This window comes from Heteronotia binoei, chromosome 14 (genome assembly GCF_032191835.1).
Source record: "Heteronotia binoei isolate CCM8104 ecotype False Entrance Well chromosome 14, APGP_CSIRO_Hbin_v1, whole genome shotgun sequence".
Classification (NCBI taxonomy): Eukaryota; Metazoa; Chordata; class Lepidosauria; order Squamata; family Gekkonidae; genus Heteronotia; species Heteronotia binoei.
Genome location: NC_083236.1, coordinates 24,817,947 through 24,843,210, shown reverse-complemented (window position 1 = coordinate 24,843,210; position 25,264 = coordinate 24,817,947). Strand labels below are relative to the sequence as shown.

Genomic DNA, 25,264 nt, shown 5'->3' with positions numbered 1-25,264 from the left:
GTTCCCTCCCAGTTGCTTGTGGGCCATCTAAGAGCCCAGTTCTGATTGCCAGGCCTTACGTTTGACACCTCTGCACTGGGGGAAAGCAGCCATGTAGCAAAATGGCAGCATGGGTTTGAAGCCCACCTGGGGGCTTTGTGTAAGAAGGCCAAACATGCATTTTGGCTGGCAACAGGCCAATTCACAGCAAAATAGCAAGAAGAGGTTGGATTAGAACCCACACCTCACATGCTTCAGAGCAATTCTCTAACCACATACCTAACTGGGCATATAGAATTAGAAGGGGCCATACAGGCCATGTAGTCCAACCGCTGCTCAATGCAGTTTCCAAGTGACAAAGCTTGTGGCTGCCATTATAGATTTTTAAAAAAAAATAGTAATGAGATACTCTCCTTTTTACTACTATGGGTTGTTTTCTTAGGATGTCATTGGATAAATTTTATTGCTAATTCAGCCTAAATTTTATCATGATTAATATAACTCTATTGTTGTACTGAATGTTTTATTTTTTAATTGTTGTGTCTGGTTGTCAGTTGCTATGGCATTTTGTTGCTAATTCAATAAAGACTGATTGATTGATTTACTGATTGAATTTGAAGGGGCCATACAGGCCATGTAGTCCAACCCCTGCTCAATGAAGGATCATTAAGAAGAGTGAACTGAGAAGTGACACTCAGCATGGTGCATTAAGAATCCTCCCATAGTCCTGACATTAACCCCATCCATACATACCGGGGCAAACAGGATGGACTACAGAGCAAGCAAACTATTTAGATATCCTGCCTTTGTTCTCCTCTCCCCCATTTTATCCTCACAAAAAACCTCTGTGAGGCAAGTTAAGGTGAGAGTGTGTGAGTGAGTGGTCAAGATCACCCAGTGATCTTTCGTGGAAGAGTGGTGGATTCATCTGTGGTTCTCCTAGAATCTAGTCTGACTCTCTAACCACACCACATTGGCTCTCCGATGTGCACCACAGAAATAACTCACATATTTGATTGATTGGATTTATATCCCGCCCTCCCTGCTGAAGCAGGCTCAGGACGGGATATAAGTCCAAAAAATAACAGACCGTTTGGAGTTCTTTGAAAGTACATACTTGCAGTGCCATTGTAAGCAGAATCATCAACATCATGTCAAGAGTGCCTCTTGCCATGATGTGTTCTGTAACCTTTTTATTATGAGATCCTTGTGCCCTGTAGCAACCTTAACACTCTGTGCTATGCTTGCTGCCTATCTGCATTCTGTATGGCAAGGGTGGCCAACGGTAGCTCTCCAGATGTTTTTTGCCTACAACTCCCATCAGCCCCAGCCAGCATGGCCAATGGCTGGGGCTGATGGGAGCTGTAGGCAAAAAACATCGGGAGAGCTACCGTTGGCCACCCCTGCTGTATGGTAACATTCACGAAGTATCTTTCACCCTGTGCCAGGCATCTCAAAGCTGAGTGTCTGGTTCTCATAGAATGACTTGCACCTGCAAACAAAAGGGCCACTGGGACTGGGCTGTGAGGGGAGGGAGCATTTGGTTTTGGCAGCCTGAGCTTTGAAATGTATAATGGTCATCCGCCAAAGTCAGTTTTAGGAATGACTGTCTAGCGTGTCATGCCTTTATCCTAATAAACTGTTTCTTAAACCTCCCTGAGTTGTTTAAAGGAGAAAAACTTGCAGAACTTGACATATCATCTGACATTGTGTGTAGAATAGCCAGGAGTTCCCAAGACTGTCTGGCAGACAGAAGTTCTAGCTCTTTTAGCATTATGAGCTAGACTTGTTTTTAAAGCAAGAGAGGTTTCAAAGGTGGTTTGCCATTGCCTGCGTCTACATCATGACCCTGTTATTCCTTGGAGGTTGCTCTTCCAAATACCAGCCAAGGCCAACCCTGCTTAGTTTCTGTGATCTGATGAAACTGAGCTAGCTGAGGCTATCTAGGTCAGGGCATTGTAAGCAGGGTTGTACCCTTTCAAGTCCACTGACTTCAGCAAATTTATACTGATGCAACTTGTTCAGGAAAGCATTGTTGGTCTTCCAAAAAAACGTTTTCAACGAAGCACTTCAATAGAAACTCCTGAGTGAATTTAGAGGTCAGGGGATAATCTTTTTTATTTGAAAATGCTGGAAGTAGAGCACAGATGAAAAGGAATGGTATTCTACAGAGGCAGACAAGGTTCCGTATTCAGGAAAGTGCTATTTAGTTTGTTAATCGATCGTTTGGAGTGAGCAGTGAAATGGCCAGATTTGCAAATGATACCACATTATGAAGGATGATGAGAACAAAAATGGATTCTGAAGATCTCCAAAAGCATCTGGGTGACTGAGGGGCAACAAGGCAAATAATGTTCAATGCATTCTGTATGGTAACATTCATGAAGTATCTTTCACCCTATGCCAGGCATCTCAAGGCTGAGTGTCTGGTTCTCAGAGAATGGCTTGCACCTGCAAACCAAGGGGCCACTGGGACTGGACTGTGAGGGGAGGGATTCACAGGTAGGAAATGTTGCCGGCACGCAATGTTCATTCAGTGGTGGAAAAGGTAACTTCTATACTTGGGATTTATTAGGAAAGGGATCACAAACAAAAAGCCAGTATCACAATACCCTATGGTGCATCCATAATTGGAATACATTATACAGTACTGGTCAATCCATCTTAAACATGATCACAACAGCAAAAGTCAATGAAAATGATTAAGGAGTGAAGCACCTTTTTCTGGGATAAGGCTAATGAGTTCAGGCTTCTGACTTCAGAAAAAAGACAACCAAGGGGGGGGCATAACAAGTTCATAAAATCATGCATGGGGTGTACAAACTGGATAGAAGGAACTCCACATACACACACCCATGAGACAAGCATCATTTTGGCAATTTCTCACACCTCTGTGTAAGTGTGTGAAACTGACGGGTGATGGGGCAGAGGAGATGAAGGAAGTTGTTTGGTGTAGCCAGTTTGGTGCAGTGGTTAAGTGTCCAAACTCTTATCCGGGGGAACCGGGTTTGATTCCCCACTCCTCCACTTGAAGCTGCTGGAATGACCTTGGGTCAGTCATAGCTCTGGCAATGGTTGTCCTTAAAAGGACAGCTGCTGTAAGAGCCCTCTCAGCCCCACCCACCTCACAGGGTATCTGTTGTGGGGGGGAGAAGATACAGGAGATTGTAAACCGCTCTGAGTCTCTGATTCAGAGAGAAGGGTGGGGTATAAATATGCAGTCTTCTTCTTCTTGAGGCAGCTGGACTGATGTTCCCTTGCATTCAAAAAAGTTCACTCAATAGGTACACGCCAAAGCAATGCACATTAAAAGGAATGCAGTGCAGGGGCGCAATATCCCATTCAGGTGTGAATTCAGAGGTGCATATTTTCCCACAGTATATAATTACTTTGGACAGGAAAAACACTGAAGTGGGGCATCATCGGTCCAGTTGCCTGGGCTCAGAGCTCATGTGTACGAATGGGTGTGGAAAATGTGACAAAATGTGGAAGGAAAATAAGTGGGAACATTTTCAGCCCCCTCCAATAAGTCTACATTGACCATGAAAACTGACTTTCCCATAAAATCAGCATGGCTCCAGTTGGACCCTAGTTATTATTACTTTTTCTGGCATAGCCATCAATGGTTTTTCCAGTAACTCTTGACGGCAATTAATATATACAACATGTCTGTACATGACGCTCCAAGATGACACTTTCAAGTCCTACCACATCACAGAGATTATGGAGGAATGTGGCTCTCCCTTTAGCAAGCTCTCCACTGCTGATGCGTGAAAGTCAGGAGGTTTTGATGGATTCTCCTGCCTCAGGCAAAATGCTTCCAGATCTCCAGAATTAATCCCAAAAGGCTTAGAGTCAGAACCTCATTCTGCCTCTGTTTATATGGACGTCCATCTTCTCAGTGCCTCTGGCAGGCACAGGATTAAATTTGGTTACACCGGCTCCTCAGAAGCTCTCCAAAGACTCACTTGGGCAGGTTATGCTGGATGCTAGTGAGGAAGCAGGGAAAGCCAAGCCAAGCCAGGCTTGCTGCAATGTACACGGAAGCTCAGTGTCGGCAAGGCAGGGCAGACAAATCACTACTATGGTCCTGTTCCCTTCCCACAGCAGGCACAGATGAGATGCCACTCTTCTAACGTTCGTCCTTTTGATATCTGGCTTTGCTTTTCTGAGCGGGAACGGACCACCAGCCCGGACGGCTGCCGCTTGGCAAGGACGCTGTAAACATGCAAGTAGCTGGCTGTCAGCCTCCAAATCTGTCCTGCACACTCGTTGGGGAATGGCGCTCCCATGATGACAGACATAAGCAAGGTCTACTTTCAGAGCCCAGATCTGGCTTCTTTTCAAAGCTCACAAAGTTTTCAGCTAATTACCAGAGCCCATAATTTATTCTTGAGGGCAGGCTACGTCGCTGCTTCCAAGGAGCTGACCAAAGTTATTACAACATTAAGCTCAAGAACGTATTACAGTAATGTAGAAAAGAACAAGGGTCCAGTAGCACCTTAAAGACTAACAAAATTCGCGTCTGGGTATGAGCTTTCGTGAGTCACTGCTCACTGTTTAATCTATTATGGTAACGTCATTCATGGCTGGTTCTCCAATGAGGTGAGATGATGCAGTGGCTGATTCAGGGGTGGGGATGGCAGTCTCTGTTGCCACCCCCCGTGCCTCAGTTGTCCTTGATGGGACTGCCTCTTCTCCAACATCCTACCCCTGGACTTTCTGTACCTTAGTTTCAGGTGGGTACCTTTGTTAGTCTGCAGTTGAAGGTTTCCAGGGTATAAGCTTTTGAGAGTCAAACTACATTTGTCTCAAAAGCTTTTACCCTGTTGGTCTTTAAGGTGCTACTGGATTTAAACCTTGCTTTTCCGTACTTTGTCACAGATTTCCTGCTCCATAAATAGCATTATTTCTGGTAATCAGGGGTGGAATTCTAGCAGGAGCTCCTTTGCCTATTAGGCCACACACCCCTGATGCAGCCAATCCTCCAAGAGCTTACAAAAAAAGACCCTTGTAAGCTCTTGGAGGATTGGCTGCATCAGGGGTGTGTGGCCTAATAGGCAAAGGAGCTCCTGCTAGAATTCCACCCCTGCTGGTGATTAAAACCCTCTTTCGAAGGCCAGCACCCTCCTTCTGCCTTTTGCCCTATTTTTCAAGTAGGTAAACACCAGCCACCGAAGAGCACCTTTAATCTCCACTTCTGCTTGATGCCCTTTCAGGACAATCTCAACTGACAGCTTCAGTGCTGAGCCCCTCCGAAGGCCTGCTGCCTTTGTGGGTGGTCTCTGTCACTCAGCAGTGAATCTGGCAGCTGAATTTAGTGATATGGGGCTGCACACAACAGGCAGGCCAGGGGAGGAGCAGGTTAAATTTCACTTGTTTTCCATCTCTCTTAAACCCCGGAGACAGGGCTCAGCATGGCAAAATTAACAAGGATGGTGATGCATTAGTGTTACAGAGAACAGATCCTCCTGTTGGAAGTACGAATCTGAAACTGAATCCAAGAGCTAGCGCTCCTGTACCATTACCTTTCGTGTAGAAAAGGGAAATTTGGCTGATATAGGCTTGCAGGCATACTGAGAGAAAATCGCTCAATATATTTGTTGGTTTATGTGGTTATTTATATTCAGCTTTTGTAGGTTACAAATGCGCCTTGGAAAAATAACAACATCAGAATACAAATGTATCCATAAATCCACCCAGTTAAAATAACTAACCTTTTAGCATTTTCAAAAAAAGGACAGAAAGGGTGCCTTGGGTATGTCCAGGGAAGAACTATCCATCAAGGGCTTGGCTTCTCCTAAGGTTAGTGCCAACCCCTCTTTTGTTGAAAACTGCCTATTTGTTTGTATCCTACAGAGATGTTTTGGATTTGTTAGCCCTCTTGGGCAGGGGTGTTGAACTCATTTGTTAAATGAGCCAGATCTAACATAAATGCCACTTTGTTGGGCTGGACCATGCGTGCCATAAAATGTAGCATGAGGTACCAGAGATATAAACTTTATAAAGGTGATTTCAGATGCTGAACGGCAATAGCGGGTGAATAATAATAGCAGGCTAGTTTGGATTAGGGTAGTAGGCATGGAGATAGTGTTGATAACAAGACAGGAAACCCAGGTGTCAATAAACCACAACATTCAGTTGATCTAAGAGTGGTTCAACAGTAATGATTTCAGGAGAGTCAGTATTCTTGGTCATATAACTCATTATTATTGCTATTTTACTTCATTTTGGGCCCAAAGCAATTTACATGGTTCTCCTCTCCTCCATGTTGTCCTCACAACAACTCTGTGAAATAAGTTGGCCTGAAATAAGTTGGCCTGGTGACCCAGCGAGAGATTTCAAGCTGGGTCTCACAGAGATGACTGATAAATATGACTACTACTAGCAGATTGCAAGAGCTGTTCAAAGACCTTACTCATTTCCATGTATTCTGGAGTCAAGCCAGTGAAAGGTTCCAATACATAATCCAGCTCCCACTGCTGTGGAGGTTTGGATGGGGTAGAATCACTTTTCTTTGTCTCAGTTCGCTCATCCTTTAGCTTCCGGAAAAGCTTCTTTAATTTTCTGGGGAATGAACAGAACAGGCAGTTAATATGGTTTTTAAAAGATATTAATTTTAAGACGCAGTGGTATACCTAGTATATTTGACACTCAGAGCAGATCATTTTTAAACATCCCCCCCTCCTGCTGCTTGTCTGGGCCAAAAAACCACTGCGGACCTGTGTTACTTTAAGACCGACCTTGGAAACAAACACCAGAGGAAAAGATGATCCGCTCAGGTCAAAGGGGAGGGACAGAAGGAAGGACACCTGATCAAGTTTTCTCCAATGCCATGCCCCTTAACTGGGTGTCTAGATTCCCCACCTCATTCTATGGCCTCCCAAATTCCAATTTTCACTTGCAGGCCCAATGCTGCAGGCTTCTGATCTACTCTTCCAAGCCCACCTCCAACCTCTCCTTACTCGTGCAGCTCCTGCCCTAGCATGTCTACACAGCACTGCTTTTACTCCTTAAAAATGCTCATTCCATCACAAACCCTCCTACGGGAGGGAGGGGGAGTCATTGGGTGTGCCTTGAACTCTTCCATCCACCCAATGACTGCCAAGCTTTCCCAAGAAAATGCAGCCATTGGGCACAAGAGCACCAGGCTGGCTCCACAGGAGGAGGAGGAGGAGATTGGATTTAGACCCTGCCCTTCACCACCCAAAGGAGTCTCAAAGTGGCTTGCAATCTCCTTTCCCTTCCCCTTGCCACAACAGACACCCTGTGAGGTAGGTGGAACTGAGAGAGCTCTCCAAGAACTGTTTTTGAGTGGAACAACTCTGTGAGAACTTGTGACTGACTCAAGGTCATATCAACAGGTGCATGTGGAGATGTGGGGAATCAAACCCAATTCTCCCAGATAAGAGTCCACATATTTAACCACTACATCAAACTGGTTCTCTGTGACTGTACCAAATGTGAGTAAGCAGCCATGCTTCATGGGGCTTGGGGATGAGATGGAAGGAAGGAACCCCCCCAACAGAGCCAGACAGTCCCTAAGGTCGCATGTCCTACTTTGCGAGGGCTCTGCAAACATTGCCTGCATTAAGACCTACCCTTTTTGAGTGAAGGAACAGACTATGCACCCCCTTATTCTCTGCACCCAAGGTGGAACACTCCCTCCGCCCCGTCCTTGGTACGCCACTGTTCCATTTATTCCTGTAGAAACTGAACAAGACTTCATAACACTGGAAGATAAATCTAAATCACAGCCTCCAGTTAGTTTAATGCTCATTTCCTCTTCCCAAAGGAATCCTGGAAATTGTAACTTTGTAGGTGGAGTTAAGGATCTCTACGGGATCTCTAAAGGAAATCTCTTCAAATACTCTTCGAATACAAATGAGAGAGGAGAAGTCTGCACTGTTTATATTCTCTATCAATTCCCCCCTCCAAAATAAATTATTTACAATATAATCAAAACGCAATAAAATCATCCAGTAAGAAACAAACAATGAATACATGAAACTGCACTATAACGGAGTTAGACCACCGTTCCAAGTTCAGCATTATCTACACTGGGGTCCCTAAACATTTTGAGCCTGCAGGTGCCGTTGGCATTCTGACACAGGATGGTGGGTATAACTGCAGGAGGACTGCCACAGGAAGCAGGGCCATCCACAAAATGTCAGGGAGTGAGGTCATAGCCCTCGTACTAACTCTTCCAGTTTCAGGCAAGGGTGTCTTTTAAAGTGACTATATTGTTTAAAAATGTTATTGCCTACACACATCTTATCTTCAGTCACACTATGAAGTCCCTTGTGTTCTGCTGGCAGCTGCTGCCAAAGAAACTTTAAAAATAATCTACCCAGCCAATGAGCTCTCCAGTGACCAATCAGAAGCCCTGATAGGCTGAAGGCCCTCCTGGCCCCACCCACTTTCTAAAACACTTGGCAGAGACCAGGAAAAGTGCTGACAGGCACCCACAGAAGCCATGTTGGGGACCTCCATTATTATTATTATTATTATAATCATCATGGCTCTTTTTCTAGCAGGACCTCCTCTGCATATTAGGCCACGCCCTCCTGATGCAGCCAATCCTCCAAGAGCTTATAGGGATCTAAGTACAGGGTTTACTGTAAGCTCCAGGAAGATTGGCTACATCAGGCAGCATGGCCTAATATGCAGAGGAGCTCCTGCTAGAAAAAGAGCCATGATGATGATGATGATGATTATCCTTCATTACAGTTCCATTTAGGTTCAGATGCCAGGGTCTGAGGCTGGGACTGTCTGTTCACAACATAGATGCTCTACCACTGAGCTACAGCCCTTACTCAAACAACTCTTCCCAAAAGCTCAGGACCTCATATTGGGTCTATCCTGTTTTACATTCCTTGTGAGGTAGCTTGGGTTAAGAGATAATAGCTACTTATCTGCAATAAGGAGTGAATTTCATGGCTGACAAGGGATTTGAATGTGGGTGCCCCGAATCCAAGTTTAGCACCTTCTCCATTACATCATGTAGTTATCATAGAGTTGTGAATGCCCTTCTGAGAAATTTCTGGGGCTAGGGAATGGAGACTGGGGAGAGACCTCAGTGTGCTATAATGCCATAGAGTCCACCCTCCAAAGCAGCCATTTTCTCCAGGGCAATTGATCTCTGTAGTCTGACTCCCTGGTCATTACTAATTCTAGAAGATCTTCAGGCTTCATCTGGAAGTTGGTAACCCTAATTCATTGGTTTGACTATATTTTTAAGGATTTTACTGTCTGCTTCCTCTGACTAAAATAATAATTCAAAGTCATGACTGGTGGTGGGAAATGAGAAACGAGTACCATAAGCAAAAATTCTCCTATCATGTTATTATACTAGAAAAATTTGCAAAAAGGGTATGTAGTCTAATATGTCTTAATGAAATACAGGCAAATACCTAGATAGATACACATATTACTTTATACTATATACCAGGGGTGGCCAACGGTAGCTCTCCAGATGTTTTTTGCCTACAACTCCCATCAGCCCCAGCCATTGGCCATGCTGGCTGGGGCTGATTGGAGTTGTAGGCAAAAAACATCTGAAGAGCTACCATTGGCCACCCCTGCTATATACAATATGTTTGAGAGCAAAAAGCCAAATTAATCCATGAGGCTACAAGAAACATTTTCCTCACAGCCTGCAATAACTCCGTTGAATGCAAACTGTGCATGCCAGAAGCAAAGAGTATGAAGGAGTGATGTGTCTACTTATTAGACTCCTGTTTAAACAAAAAACACCTCTTTTAAAACCAATCAAAAGAGGGCTTAATAGTAATTATTTGTAATAAAAATGTCTTTCTTGTTTTGTGCTCCTAGGTTGTGAGAGGCTGGTTTCAGTTTAAACTGTGTTCTTAGTTTAGCTATGAAAGGAAGTGAGAAGGGTGAACTTTAGGTCAGTGCCATGTGGAAGAATTATTAAATTGAAGAGTGATGGCCAACACATTTTGAAAATTGGCCTTCTTCAAGGTGTATGGCTCTATAAGTTCTTGTGGTCAATAAAGTGCTCTGTCTCAGTTCTAGCTTTCAATGAAACCTCTGACATTTTGCTGGCTTAACTGGAGTCTAACCTGAAGAAGATATATTTTTTTCACCCATCATTTGTTTGAAGTTCACCTCCCTGTTTGCTTTTTCCTGATCCAAACTTATTTGTTTACTGAAAAAAAAAATCTGTACTGCCTTTTGCCTGACATAGAACTCAATCTGATTTGAGAAATTCATGTAGGTTTGGGATTAGTGCCTGCAAAGAGTGGAATTTGAGGAAGGAAGGAAGGAAGGAAGGAAGGAAGGAAGGAAGGAAGGAAGGAAGGAAGGAAGGAAGGAAGGAAGGAAGGAAGGAAGGAAGGAAGTAAGTTTAGCAGAGATGTGATGCTATAGAATCCACCCTCCAAAGCAGGCATTTTCTCCAGGAGAATGGATCTTTGTAGCCTGGAAATCAGTTGTAATTATGGAAGATCTCCTGGCCCCATCTGGAAACTGGCAATCCTAGAAGTTTATGAATTATCCCCAAAATAAAGTAATACATTAAAAGCCTGTACAAACTTGAAATATCAGCAGTTGAAGAGAAGCTTAAAAATTAGGCTAAGAGTAGGACAACTGTCAGACAGCTTGGAGAAGGGGTGGGCAGCAACAAGAAAGAAGGGGAAAGGAGGCATCAATATACAAACACTATACATCGCAAACTCCTGGACAAATATGAGAGAGTTTGCCTGACACCCACAAGCAAAGATGCCAAGCAGATCTCTCTTGGGAAGAAGTTCCAACCCACAACAGGGGCTCACCTCCAGGTTGCCAGCCACCTGCTCTCAAAAGAAGAGCCTCCAAAGATCATGCCAGTAGGCGGATAGGTCATTGTACCTGCTTTCCTTTCTTTTTTGTTATGTTACCACTTCCCTGTGATCAGGCTGTACTTAATAATTTCAACAATGGCTTATACAGATCACCAGTCCTTGTTAGAGAAACACGCTTTGAAAACTACATATCCCAAGGTTCCTTGCGCTGGTGGTAGGGTGCCCTGCCATGCCCACTGCTCCAGGCAAGGTACCCTCCGGCCCCCTACCAACAAAGCATGCCCTGGCCCTCCCCGTGGTCTCCCCCCACATGCCCAGCCAGCCTCACTGCAGCCACCTTACCAGCTGGGGCTCTGGCAGTGTGGAATGACAAGGCTGGCTGTGGGCACTGTGATGCATACACATGTCCAGATGCCCACCTCCTCCTCTGCTGCTTCCTTCCTCCCACATGTAAAATGCGCAGGAGGATGCTGGAAGGGCCTGCCAATCAGCAAATCGGTGGCACCTTTATTTGTGAGGTGGAAGGGCAGTGGTTCTCCCTTACTCACTCACTCATTCCCCCCCCCCGCCCACCCTCAGGAGTGGGACACCCAATTCAGCACCCTCCCAAGGCTGTGCCCATAGGCGACTGCCTACGGTCACCTAATAGACATGCTGGCCCTGCCTGGGACACTGCTGAGCATGGTCATGAAAATTTCCTAGGACCAAAGAACCAGGCCTCAGATTCAGCAGGAGCTCACAAGAACACAGTTCCTGAACCTTTCTGAGGGTTCCCCCTCTTCCTCTCCACCTACCTTGTCCATTGAATAGTAGGTACAGCTGCACAATGGTCCCTGGATTAGGAGAACGGGCAACCAGCCAGCCATCAGGGGCTTTGCCACACCCCCAGCAGCCCTCATTAACCCCTGGAGAAGCCTGTGCCACCGTTTTTCCACTTCCAGACTGAGAGACTCAGCTGGTCTCATCAGAGGTCGTCATGACTTCCACTTTCTTCCTCTCACCAGCTGGGTGGGAGCAGCCTCTTGGAGATGAGGACAGGGCCAGGTGTCTTCACCAACTCCATGCTCATCCCACAAGTCCACACTCCTTTAGGAGCACCTCATATGGATTGGATCCTTGTTGTCCTGTTGCCTGGGCCAAGGCGTGACCCAACTTTTTCAGGGAAGTCCAGGAGAGCGGAGGTGAACTCCGGACAGATTTATTACAGTTAAAGGGAAAGGTGCAGTTGTAGCTGAAATACTTACGGGACTCCAATTTCAAAGATGTTGTTCTGGATCAGCTGCTTCCCCAGCATGATGATGCTCAGCTGAATGCAAAGTTCCATCAAGCATCCTCCAGGAGCGCACTAAATGGAAGAGAAAAACTGTACAGGAAAGGGTGCAAGCAAGCAGGGAATGCAAACCTGTGCTTTGGCCATTGCCTTGGAAGGAAACAGAAGACATTAAAGGGCACCCCAGTATATATGCAGCAAAGGTGGCTGGGCATCAGGGAATTACAACTGCCATGATGCCAAGGTCCCTCATGATACCAGAGAGCATTACTTAATGGTTAAAGAAACAGGAGACAGACCTCTGAGGACTCACAGAGGAGAGAAAATATGAACATATGAAGCTGCCTTATACTGAATCAGACCTTTGGTCTATCAAAGCCAGTATTGTCTACTCAGACTGGCAGCAGCTCTCTGGGGTCTCAAGCTGAGGTTTTTCATGCCTATTTGCCTGGACTCTTTTTAGTTGGAGATGCCGGGGATTGAACCTGGGACCTTCTGCTTACCAAGCAGATGCTCTACCACTGAGCCACTATCCCTCCCCAAAATCCTACCCCCAGTGTCCTGACCTCTATCTTCTCCCCTCTTTTTCTGACTAATCACCCATCTTCCAACCCTTCTTTGACCAGCTTGTTCTTGCGTTTCTCTCTCTCCCTCCCTCCTCCTGTATGTTTCAGCTGATTGGTACCCCCTCAACCCTCTAACTTGGTCTACCCTCTACTTTTTACTGTTCTGTATTATATGGTTTTGTGACTTTTGCACATATGCCAGTGTTGCATGTTATGGAAGGCAGGTTAACCCTATTTATTTATTTATAGACCTTCTTGCCCAGGATGACCCCTTCTTGCCATGGAATTTTTGATGTACACAGGGGGTTGCCAACCTCAAATCTCACCGCCTGGAGCTCCACTAGAATTACAACTGATGTCCAAACTGCTGGAGAAAGTGGTGGCTTTGGAGTGTAGACTCATGGCATCATACCTCATTGAGCTCCATCTCCTCCTCAAACCCCACCCTCCCCAGGCTTAACCCCCCCCCCCATCCCTAAGAATGTCTCAGCCCAGTGTTGCCAACTCTCTACACACAAGGTCATCCAACATATCAGACTGGACATCCCATGTACATTTTCTGAATTCATCTGTTTTACACTAAGTGTGAAATCAGGCAAGAAGAATGAGGGTTAGGGTTAGCTGGTTTTAAAAGGAAGGAAGGAAGACCTCAAGCCACCTTGTTCAACCAGAAGAAGTTGAGGCATCTGTGTTTCCCCATCCAGTTGACGGCATTCCCTGTTCAAGCACTATACATTGCTCTGGTGGGCATTTTTGTTGCACTGGAGTTAGAAATTTCTAGTTAGTTCTGCCAACTGTAGGTGGAGACTCTCTTTAAACAAAGAGGACTGTGTTTTTGGCTGGGACGTGAAATGCAGACTATGGAAGCTAAGCAAATGGGCGAGAAAGAAAGGGTTTGCAGGATTCTATAGCTTCCACAGCTCTCAAGAAGTATAAAATAATAATAAATATTAAGTAGAAAGCGATGTCTGGACTATCGAGTGAGTGATTTGTCCACTTAGAGTGCAGGGTGGGGAGAGAGCAGATTTTTAAATTATTGGAAAAATAAATGCATTTTTGTTGTAATAAATATAAACTTCATTTCTATCTGATTTATTCCAGTTTATGCCATTGGAGAGATCCTGATATGAAAGGGGAAATGGAGAGCTTTTGCTTGTCTATTGCCAATTGATTGCACCAAGCGACCCTGAATCATAGCATAGGGACATAGTATTGTACATCCCATTTAGCAGTAATGAGGATTATAATAGTACATATTTTCTCCGGGGCAAATGGATCAGTGAAGTATTTATTTCTAATTGTTCAAGGTGTGGTTAGTGCTAAGTTGAAACACGTTCAGTGTGGGGATTTACATGTGCTTACTTACCTCCTCCATGCGGTAGCCGTCAAACACGTACACGTAACGGCCGGGCCGACCAACAAATCTGAGAACAGTATAAATTTAAGGGGGGAGGGGGTTAAACCAATATCAGGAAGAAGAAACATTGTTTTTATGCCCCACTTTTCTCTACCCTAAGAAGTCTCAAAGTGGCTTACAATTGCCTTTCTCTTCCTCTCCCCACAACAGGCACTTTGCAAGGTAAATGAGGCAGAGATACTTCAGAGAAAACTGTGACTGGCCCAAGGTCACCCAACAGGCTTCAGGTGGAGGAGGGTGGGAATCAAACCTGGCTCTCCAGATCAGAGTCCACCACTTTTACTCACTATACCACGCTTATTTTGTGCATCCAAACATTAAATTTAAACTGTTCCATGAAATTTGGAATGCTTCAGATCAGCTTTTGAAAGAAGCAATGTCCTGCTTCAGGTATTGTACCTGAAATTCCTATTTTGTATTATTTGAAATTGTGGAAGTCTATTTAAAAAATAGGTTCCCACTTTGAATTTTTAATACATTCATCCTCAAGGAAACCAGGAACTTAGTTTATAGAACCACGCAGTGAAAATAGCTGTATCATGACCAGTAACTCTTGATCAAAATGTCTTTCAGCCAATGAAGAAGCAAGGTGGAATATTCCATTCGCAAGAATGTGAAATAATTTTAACAGTGGAAATGTGACAACTATTTTTCTCCTTTCTGTGGAAGTTTGGAATGTGTATTCAGCAGGCTCTTGACAACTGTATGCTGTTGATCTTCAGGAAGAAAATAAGAGAACCTAAACTTCACAGAGGAGGAGGAGGAGGAGGGGGAGGAGGAGGAAGAGGAGGAAGGATCTCCCAATTTGTGCTGAACATGAGAAACCAACCCTTTCTTCCCAACCCTTAAGACATGCAAGGAGGTGGGGGGGCGGTTCTCCTGTTTCACTTCCTGCTGGGTTTTGGAGACGGCCAGAAGCAACACGACACCCTCTGTCTGCTTCCAACCTTCCCAAGCTCCTGGTGGGAAGTGAGAGATCAGTCAGGAGAACATCTGCTACACCTCTGCCGTTAGACATTTGCAACACAGATACATTCACTTCATGCCAAAGAAGCACACTCAACTTACCTTCCTTTAAAAAAGGCCACATAAAAAATTGGTGCATAAGAGTTCACAAATTTTAGCAGGAAAGCCTTCATAATTAACCTCTCCTCAAAAGATTTCTCAGTTTTGGGTATCTCTGTGAATAAAAAGAAATCAGAAAGTGAGGCAGTTCACCAGTGCTGTAAAACTCTTATGATGTAGCTAACCAATCCCAGCACTTGGAAGAAAGAATCTGAACCCAGAAAGCCTAATTATGTGATCCAAAGGAGACTGTGCTAATTTTGCAAAAATTCTCAAACACACAGGGAGACTGGTCATGGTGGTGGCAGGGAAACATGTTTCAAAAGAACATTACTGGATTTCATATTGAGGAGGAACCCCAGTTTCTGATAAGCTTCCGAAGAACCCCCAGTGTCCTGGATCTACATATTTAAAAGGAGGCATAAACACAGAGAAGAGAAAGAGAAAGAAAGGTACTGCATATGTGCTATTACCCATTTCTGTCAGCCATTTGGCAACCACTCCATAAATCTCATCTAGGATAAGTATCACAACAAGATTAATGATGACTGCAGTGGCTGTCACTGTCACACGGACGTTTGACTTGGTGGACTCATTGGTACTCATCGACAGAGCTGCCGCTATGGTTATCCGGTACACAATCACACCAAAGACTAGTGAAAATGTCAGTGAAATCTAAAAAAGAAACATACAGAAATTCATTAAAACAATTTGTCTTAAATGCTCCTTAGCCACAACTTCATAATTCATGAGATATAAGAACATAAGACCCACGCTGGATCAGACCAAGGCCCATCAAGCATTTTGCTCATGGTGGCCAACCAGCTGCCTCTGGTTGCAGGATGACTGCAACAGCATCTTCCCACCTGTGCTCCCCAGCAATTGGCATACAGAGGCGTTCTGTATCATTATGACTAGACACCATTTATAGCCCTGTCCTCCATGAATTTGTCCAGTCCCCTTCAATGCACCTTCTAAGCCAGGGGTGTCAAACTCATTTGTTATGAGGGCCAGATCTGACATAAATGAGACCTTGCTGGGCTGAGCCATTTCTGGCCGGGCTGTGTGTGTTCTATTTAAGATCAGGTAGCAGAAGTATAAACTTCATAAAGGACACAAACACAATTTAAAAAAAAAATTAAGAAAAAAACCTGCTTAAAATAAAACATGCTTAAGACGTTAGCACTCATTGGTCTTAACGAGTGTTTTCACAGTGAGGGTGGGATATAAATAGAATCAAATAAAAATAAAAAATAAATTAAAGGTGCTTCCTTTGTATCTCTCCCATAGGATACAGGGAACTGGGCAAAGGAAGCTCTGGCTCTTTCCTTCTTTCCCCAGGTGACCAGGAGGGAGAGAAGCCTCAGCCAATAGAAGGAAGAGAGGCTTGGCTCAGTAGCTCTGCTGTGCAATTGAGGGAGCCTGGCAAAGCAAGCTCTCCCTTCCCCCCAACCCCCGCAAGCTTCAAAATCCAGCATTTTCTCGTATTCTGTTCTGAAAGGAAACATTCTGCAAACGCAAGGCATGGATTACATTCACAAGAAAATGTCTGATACTAGGTTGCACAATTCTGTTTGGTTTCAGATTTTAATTTTTTAAATTTAATTTAATTTGCGATTTATAGTCTGTCCTATCCTGCAAAGCGGGCTCAGGGCAGCTTATAACATTAAAACATTGTAATAACGATAAATAAAACATATCCAGTGAAACACAACACATTTAAAATATCTCATAAATATAATACATAAAATGGAGAGTCATATTTGCAACCCTTAAACTGCTTACTGGATGCCCCAATCTGATGACTGTATTGATTTATACTGCCTTGTGTCTCAGTTAAGAAAGGTGGACTATAAATAACACAAATTTCTTTAAAATTTGTGTAACAGCCCATGCATATTTTGAAAGGAAGCTTTAACAATTGAGGGGAAGATTGTCCATTATGGCCACCAGTAAAAAGTCCCAGTGGGCCAATAGCCTAGGCCAGGGGTGGCAACGGTAGCTCTCCAGATGTTTTTTGCCTACAACTCCCATCAGCCCCAGCCAGCATGGCCAAAGGCTGGGGCTGATGGGAGTTGTAGGCAAAAAACATCTGGAGAGCTACCGTTGGCCACCCCTGGCCTAGGGAGTGCCCCTCTGGCGTCTCACTGTGTCCACCTGTGCTCTACTGGCTAGGATGGGTGAGAACAGCAGCCCAGCTAATCAGGATCCTATGCTGGGTGGGTGAAATACTGAACAAAGCTAGGTGAGGTGAGAGGGGCAGAATCCTTTCTAGGCTGTTTTCTCCTTTCAGCCCACTCGTTTTTAAATCGAATCTCAGCTGCAAACTTACTGGGTGGTGGCAGGCAAGCAGTTGCTCATTGTCAACCCCATCTTCAATAGCAGGGCTTTTTGGTAGCAGGAACTCCTTTGCATATTAGGCCACACACCCCTGATGTAGCCAATCTTCCAAGAGTTTACAGGGCTCTTAGTACAGGGCCTACTGCAAGCTCCAGGAGGACTGGCTACATCAGGAGGGTGTGGCCTAATATGCAAAGGAGTTCCTGCTACAAAAAAGCCCTGAATATGAGAGTAATAACTTAAGTCTTTAAGAGCTGTAATTCTGAGATAATGTATGTGAAGCTCTTTGAAGCCTCAGAAATGCTATATAATTGTTCAGCAGTAGTATTATTTTTTTGTGGTGTATTAGAAAAGCCTGTTTGGGAAATTATGCCTACACTGACTTTCCATAAGGGCAAAAGAAGGAAAACTAAGATTTTAGTATATGTATATAACCTTCTCTCAAAATTCCTTATATGTTTTGAGGTAAATCTGGAGTTCCTCCTGAAACAAAATATGTAAGGAATTTTGGGGGGGGGGGGGGGCGGGGGGAGGTAAAAGAATTGTGTTAAGGCCAGCAGAATTTCTCACGAGGGCTTTACAAGTCCCCACATTCTTCTCGTTTGGGGGATTTAACAAGGAAACAGACTCAAGCGCTCCTCATATAATGTGTTGCGTATGGTTGAGATTTGTCTGTAGAAAGAACGACTTGATGTCAACAGATTTTCCCACAGACTTTGGTCTAGGCTATACATTGCAGGGGCTGTCATTTGACGATGTGAAATCTTTGAGACTTTGCAACTATTTGCAAGCGATGGGAACGAACCACGTTGCTGTTTCGGGCCATGTGTGAACATTCGGAGTGTGAATAGAGAGGACTCCTTTCTAAAGAATTATCCCCAAAGTCACAGAGTATTGAATTGCAGCTGAGGATTTGACTTTTAACTCATGTATATCAGCCATGTCAATCATGCCACTCAAAGGCTGGGTTCCCACAGCAAGATTTCTTTTCTTTTTTTTGCTTTGAAGCAAAGCAAAAAATGAAATCTCATTTGGAAATTTGTTTGCTGGGGTAGACTGGGGAGAGATACTTTTTTGTCTTTTAAGTAGTTCTTATTAATAAGAATTTCAACCCAAGGTCTTTGCTGCTGATAAGGGCAAATCATGGGAAGACAGAAACTGCAAAATTACAGTTTGTCAGCAAGTGATCACTAAGGTACAGATCTATCAAGAGATGGGCACAAGCTGGCAAACAAACAAAAATTCATGAGAATTTTGGCCGGTTCGTGGTTTGCAAAACAATGTTCGCTAACTGAAGAGCTGCCATGGATTTCCATGAATTTTAAGGACGTTCATGGAGAGCAGAAAGCAAGGGTTTACATGGTTCCAAGCCATATAAACTCCTGCTTTCTGCTTCCCACAAAAAGTGGCGGAGAGCAAAAAGCAGAGGTTTAAATGGCTCAGAGCCATTTAATCATTTGCTTTCTGCTTGCCGCCTCTTTCAGTGGAAAGCAGAAAGTGCCTGCATACAAACCATGAACCAAACCACAAAAATGCAATTCATGCCCATCTCTAGATCTAGCCGTCTGTCTGTCTGTCTATATTTAAGTATATGCAGCATAGAAATGAACACCAGTCTTGTGTTGCTGAACTATTTTTAATGGCATGCTTTCATAATTAATTTTCTGGGATCACGCTCTTTTGAAAATGACAATCAAAATGTCACTTCCAGCCCTGGATAATCCTACTCCATCATTCCAGTGCTTCAGTTATATTGTTTATAAGCCTTTAACATGAGTGTACATATTACTGTCACTGATTTAAGGTTGTAGGTATTCTTGCTTAGGTATGTTTTAAACCACTTCGGATTTATTTTTTGTTCATTAAATAGATATTAACAAGCTCTTAAACCCAAAACTGTTTTACCAATTAATTCCATATCATAAATTATAACATAATAAAGATTTAGAAAGGTAAAAGGTAGCACTAAAGGTAGTCCCCTGTGCAAGCACCAGTCACATCACGACGTTTGGTGTGACGTCGCATCATGACGTTTTCACGGCAAAATTTTTTACAGGGTGGTTTGCCATTGCCTTCCCCAGTCATCCACACTTTTCCCCCACTCATTTTACTGACCTCGGAAGGATGGAAGGCTGAGTCAACCTTGAGCCAGCTACCTGAACCCAGCTTCTGCCGGGATCGAACTCAGATTGTGAGCAGTACTGCAGCTTTACCACTCTGTGCCATGGGGCTCCTTCATACTAAAGATTAACCATCCTCAAAGTAAAGATTACCCATAGTCAGATTCCATCTTGAAATTTAGAGGTCCAATACATTAGAAAAGAAAGACCATTGTACACAGAATTTGTTTGGGACAATTCAACGTACTATGGACCAAAATACAATTTTTTAATGGGGGTTCCATGCAGCCAAAGAGCAGCTGCAGAGAGCTGTAGCTCTGCATCACAGGAGAAGATGGCAGACATGCAGGGCAGGGTCTTTAACCAATCCCTTGAAGCAATTCCTTGGGGTAGTGCAATGAGGAAGGTGTTAATGCACCACAGGAGATCCGTTCACTCCCACTCGTCAGTATCATGGGGGGCAACAGGAATCCCCTCCTGGACCCCCAATGCTACCCAGCTAGGTCTCTGCCAAGCACTACCACAGGGACATGTCTTGAACCTTCTGGCAGTGAGGCAGGCCCAGAAAGGGATGGATGTACCTTTTGGTGTGCAACAAAATACTTTGTAGTGGCCCCGTGGAGATGGTGTTTGTTAGGAATTCTGTTTTCAGCAGCACTGAAATGGTGAGATGCTATAAAATGTAGGCAGGCCCTCAAGAAATCTTTATTGACAGCAACCTTAAAAGGCTGTGCCTCCATTATTAACAGCCCATGCTTCTTTTCAGAGAGCCTCTCTTCTCGCTGGGATATGGAGTTTTAAAATACAGCCACTGTTTGCTTACTTCATATTACTTAACCTAGTTTTCTTCACTTTCATTAGCCCACAGGCAAGTCCACTGCCAAGTCCTTTGGCTTGGGGCACTATTGCCAGAAAGGCCGTCATTCTTCTGTTTCGGAGCCCATCACTTGTTCATTTCTAATGGTAAGTTAAGTGGACAGAAAGTAGCAACGGTAATGTGTGCTTTTGGGTTTGAAAAACCCTGCAAGTCAAAGAAAACATGCTGCAGAACCACATGAAAGAATACAATTAAATGCAAACAAAATTACCATAAATAAGATTGATGCCAAGTTCACTAGGTAGCCAGGGGTACGATCTTTCCAGGTCAGTTTGTCTTTTTCATCCTGTTGAAAAACAACAATGAACACAGGGAAGCATTAGAAAGCAATTTAGTGTTGTTGTGTACGGGACTCAAGTACAGAATGAATTAGGTGTTCCTGCCTGGCTCACTGGAGCCATATGAATGGAGCTTGGGAACTCGGGAACAATGGGCAGCAGGATCCAAATCCCTGCTGCCCTGTGTCGTGCCTGCCCCTGCTGACTCAGAGCAGGTGCCTGCTGCTGACCCCGCCCCTGCTGTGCAGATGCCTTCAGCAACAGAGGACGTAAGTCCTGAAGGAGCCAGCCAGCAGCAGGGGCCACCTGAAACCAATCTGGCCACACCAGGTACTAGCTCATCTCCCCCAGACTCACCAACACCTGGGGCCCGCCTGCGCGAGAGGAGACGCCTGGAATTCAGGAACAGGCGTAGAGAGGCGCGCATGCGGGCTAGAAGAGATCTGAGCCCGGAGTTCTAACGAGCCAATTAGCCAGCAGTATATCTGGGATCCTGGCCTCAGGCCAAACTGTGCTGGCAACAAGCGAACACCCTTGGATGTGTCTGCGTCTCGCACCCCTTGCTTCGGAAAGAACCTGTGCATTCCTGACCCGGCCTGACCCATAGACTGGTATTCTGGACTCTGGCTTTGCTTATCGGACTGGCTTAGGTATCGTTTGATCTCGGCTTTGCTTCCCGGCTTCTGACTCTCGGCTCTGTTTCCCGGCTTCTGACTTTCGGCTCGGCTCCCCGGCTCCTGACTCTCGGCTTCCCTGACCAAGCTTCCGTCTCACCCTCCAGCCTGCCTGTTTACGTTATCAATCAACTGGACTGTTTTACGACCACTCCCTGTGCTTCGCCTGGGCTGTCTGCGAGAGGTCCTGGCTCGTTGCCAGGACGATAGCAGCCGCAGCTTCGTGTCAGAGACTCGGGCCGTGACAGCTTGCCAGCACCCAAAACTCACCAGGCACGCTCATGACGGACCAAGCGGCAGGAGGCATGGACCCCTTGCCGGGGCTCCTAGACCAGGTGCAGCAATTAACCCAAGCGGTGATTACTCTGCAGCAGCAGACTGCGTCCAATGCCGTGGCCTTGGCTGCCGCCGCTGCTCCCCGCTCTCGCTGCCCGGTGAGCATTCCTGAGAAATTCGCAGGAAACTTGGAAGAGTTCCCTGCCTTCCTCGCCCAGTGTGAACTATACATGGAGATAAGGCAGGGCGACTTCCCTACAGACAAAACAAAAGTCTGTTTTATCCTGAGCCTGCTTAAAGGGCCAGCGGCCAAGTGGGCCACTCCTCTGCTGCTAGAGCCCTCGCCGCTGCTAGCAGACTACACACGGTTCAAGGCACACTTCCAGGCCGCCTATGCCAACCCTGTGCGTGCTGAGACAGCTAATCGCAAGATACGGGCTCTGCACCAAGGCCAGAACTCTGTGTCTCAGTATACCACAGAGTTCCAGCTGCTGGCTCAAGACCTGGCCTGGAATGAAGCTGCCTTGGTGGACCAGTACACTGAAGGCCTCTCCGATGCCGTCCTGGACGAACTGGCACGCACCGACCGCCCAGCCGCCCTCCAGGACCTGATCCTGCTGTGTCTACGCATTGATGGGCGACTGCAAGGTCGGCGCCAGAGGCAGAAGAGGGGCACTACTCCAACAAGGCCCCCCCCGGCGGCTCCCGTTCCAGGTACCCCAGCTTTACCGCCGGCTGTAGAACCCATGCAGCTGGGCGGCGCCCGCCCTCGCCTGACCCCTGAGGAGAAGAACCGACGGCGCACCCACAACCTGTGCCTGTATTGTGGAGGGGACGGGCATTTTGCAAGCTCCTGCCCGGCCAAATCAAAGCGCACCCCGAGCTCCGCTGCCTCGGTAAAAGGCCAGCCCCAGGTCTAGCCGGATCTCCTGGCCTGGGGCACTCCTTGAGGTCCTCTAGCTCCGTCCATCCACCACCCACCCCGTTCCTGGTCCCGATCCGCCTGCAGCTTCCCGACGACCGGTGGATCTTCGTCCATGCCATGTTGGACTCAGGGGCTGCCTGCTGCTACATGGACAGCCACTTTGCCAAGGAGCATGGCGTCCCCGTTCGGGAAAAGGGAACTCCTACACTGGTCGAGGCAGTGGATGGTCGTCTGCTGCGCTCGGGGCCGGTCCGCCACGAAACTCTACCACTCGTTTTGTGGGTCCAACAGCGCCAAGGGAAGCAGACCTTCGATTTGGCCCGCATGCCACGCTTCCCTGTTATCTTGGGCCTGTCCTGGCTGCAAGCCCACAACCCCCATGTGGACTGGGTGCAACGTGAACTGAGCTTTTCGAGTACCCTCGCACCCTGTTCCCCGCTACCACCCGACTCGACTCAGGTGCCGCCTGTCAACCAACCCGGTTCCCCACGCACCACCAGCCTCCTGGGGGCCGCCACCACACTCCCAACTCCCTACCAGGAGTTCGCGGACGTCTTCAATGAGAAGGAAGCAGACCAGCTTCCCCCACATCGGCCCTACGATTGCGCCATCGACCTGGTGCCCGGCGCTCCGCTACCCGCGGGCCGCCTGTACCCCATGGCAGACCCGGAACTGGCTGCCCTCCGGGAGTACTTGGACAAGAACTTGGCCCGAGGGTTCATTAGACCCTCCACCTCGCCCCTGTCTTCACCTGTCCTGTTCGTTAAGAAGAAGACCGGGGACCTGCGACTCTGCAACGACTACCGGGCCCTCAATAAGATTACCATTCGGAACCGCTACCCGCTCCCACTGATCCCTGAGCTCCTCGACCGCGTCAAAGGGGCCACGATCTACACCAAGCTCGACCTTCGCGGGGCCTACAACTTGGTTCGTATCAAAGCCGGGGATGAGTGGAAGACCGCTTTTGGCACCAGGTATGGCCAATACGAACATCTGGTCATGCCCTTTGGGCTCACCAATGCCCCCGCCGTCTTCCAACATTTTATGAATGACGTTTTCCGTGACCTGCTAGACCGGTTCCTGATCATTTATTTAGATGACATTTTGGTCTACTCTGCATCCGAACAGGAGCACATCCACCACGTCCGCCAGGTGCTACAGCGACTCCGAGCCAATCGCCTGTATGCCAAGCTGGAGAAATGTGCTTTCCACCTCCAGTCCGTTGAGTTCCTGGGGCACATCATTTCCCCCCAGGGAACCCAGATGGATCCGCGGAAGGTCGACGCCATCCTTCAATGGCAGGCCCCTCGAAGTCGGAAGGACATCCAGCGCCTCCTGGGCTTCGCCAATTATTACAGGCAATTCATCGCGGGCTACGCCGACCTCACCAAGCCCTTGACCAGACTCCTCCGACCGAAGGAGCCCTTTCAGTGGACCCCCGAAGCCGACCGGGCCTTCCGCCAGCTCAAGCAGAGTTTTTCCTCCAGTCCCCTTCTGCGGTACCCTGACCCGAGCTTGCCCTTCATGGTGGAAGCGGACGCCTCCAATGTGGCCCTCGGAGCCGTGCTCTCCCAGCGGGACGAGCCTAGCCAGCCATGGCAGCCCTGCGCCTACTACTCCCGGCAGCTCTCGGCTGCCGAACGCAATTACACCATTTGGGAGAGAGAGCTCCTGGCTATCAAGGTGGCCTTTGAGGTCTGGCGCCACCACCTTGAGGGGGCCAGGCATCCGGTCCAAGTCTTCACCGACCATCGTAACCTGGAACATTTGCAGACCACCCGCCGGCTGAACCAGCGGCAGATCCGGTGGTCCCTGTTCTTCTCACGATTTGACTTTACCATCACCTACGTCCCGCACTCCCAGAACCAGAGAGCCGACGCTCTGTCCCGCCGGCCGGACTATAACACCTCTAGTGCCACCGAAGCCCCCAGGGCTAGTATTCTGCCACCCTCGGTCTTTGCCGCCACTCTGACCGCACCCGCCCTGGTGGCCGAGATACAGGCCAGCCAAGACACCGACCCGTGGGCGCAGAAACACCTGCAGGAACCGCAGCAAGACCCTGCCGGAGAACTATCCACCCGGGATGGGCTGCTCTACCATCGGGAGCAGTTGTACGTCCCTCCCGGGCCTCTCCGATCCCGCATCCTCCGGCTGGCCCACGATGCCCCCCCGGCTGGGCACTTCGGGCAGCACAAGACCGCCCATCTGTTGACCCGGGACTTCTGGTGGCCTCGCGTCCGAGCGGACGTTAGTCGCTACGTGGCTTCTTGCGAGGTCTGCCGCCGAGCCAAGAACGTACCGGCCAAGCCCTCCGGTCTCCTGCAACCCCTGCCGACTCCCGCCGGTCCCTGGGACGTGGTGTCCATGGACTTTATCGTAGACCTGCCACGATCCCAGGGCCACACCTGCATTTTCGTTGTGGTGGACCTGTTCACCAAAATGGCCCACTTCGTCCCCTGTGCCAGAGTACCATCCGGGCCGGAGACTGCCCAGCTGTACCTAAACCACGTCTTCCGCCTGCACGGGTTACCCACGCAGGTCATCTCGGATCGGGGCCCACAATTCACATCCCGCTTTTGGCAGGCCTTCCAGCACGGTTTGGGGACAGAACTACACCTGTCTTCCGCCTACCATCCCCAGACCGACGGGCAGACCGAGCGGACCAACGCCAC

The 25,264-nt window shown here is 47.1% G+C and overlaps 1 protein-coding gene across 3 annotated transcripts in view; it reads right to left on the bottom strand.

Moving 5' to 3' along the window:
• The window catches only part of ANO2 (anoctamin 2), a 178,070-nt gene that overhangs the window by 11,985 nt on the left and 140,821 nt on the right, over positions 1 to 25,264 (bottom strand). For all 3 annotated transcript variants that reach the window (XR_009556199.1, XM_060254361.1, XM_060254362.1), the window contains exons 15-20: positions 20,651 to 20,725; positions 15,576 to 15,777; positions 15,106 to 15,217; positions 13,987 to 14,044; positions 12,029 to 12,129; positions 6,398 to 6,546 (exon numbers count right to left, since the gene is read on the bottom strand). Coding sequence is in view for 2 of the 3 variants with exons in the window: in XM_060254361.1 (XP_060110344.1) it covers positions 6,398 to 6,546; positions 12,029 to 12,129; positions 13,987 to 14,044; positions 15,106 to 15,217; positions 15,576 to 15,777; positions 20,651 to 20,725 (697 nt within the window). In the remaining variant the exon portion in view is untranslated. The remainder of the gene's footprint in view (positions 1 to 6,397; positions 6,547 to 12,028; positions 12,130 to 13,986; positions 14,045 to 15,105; positions 15,218 to 15,575; positions 15,778 to 20,650; positions 20,726 to 25,264) is intronic.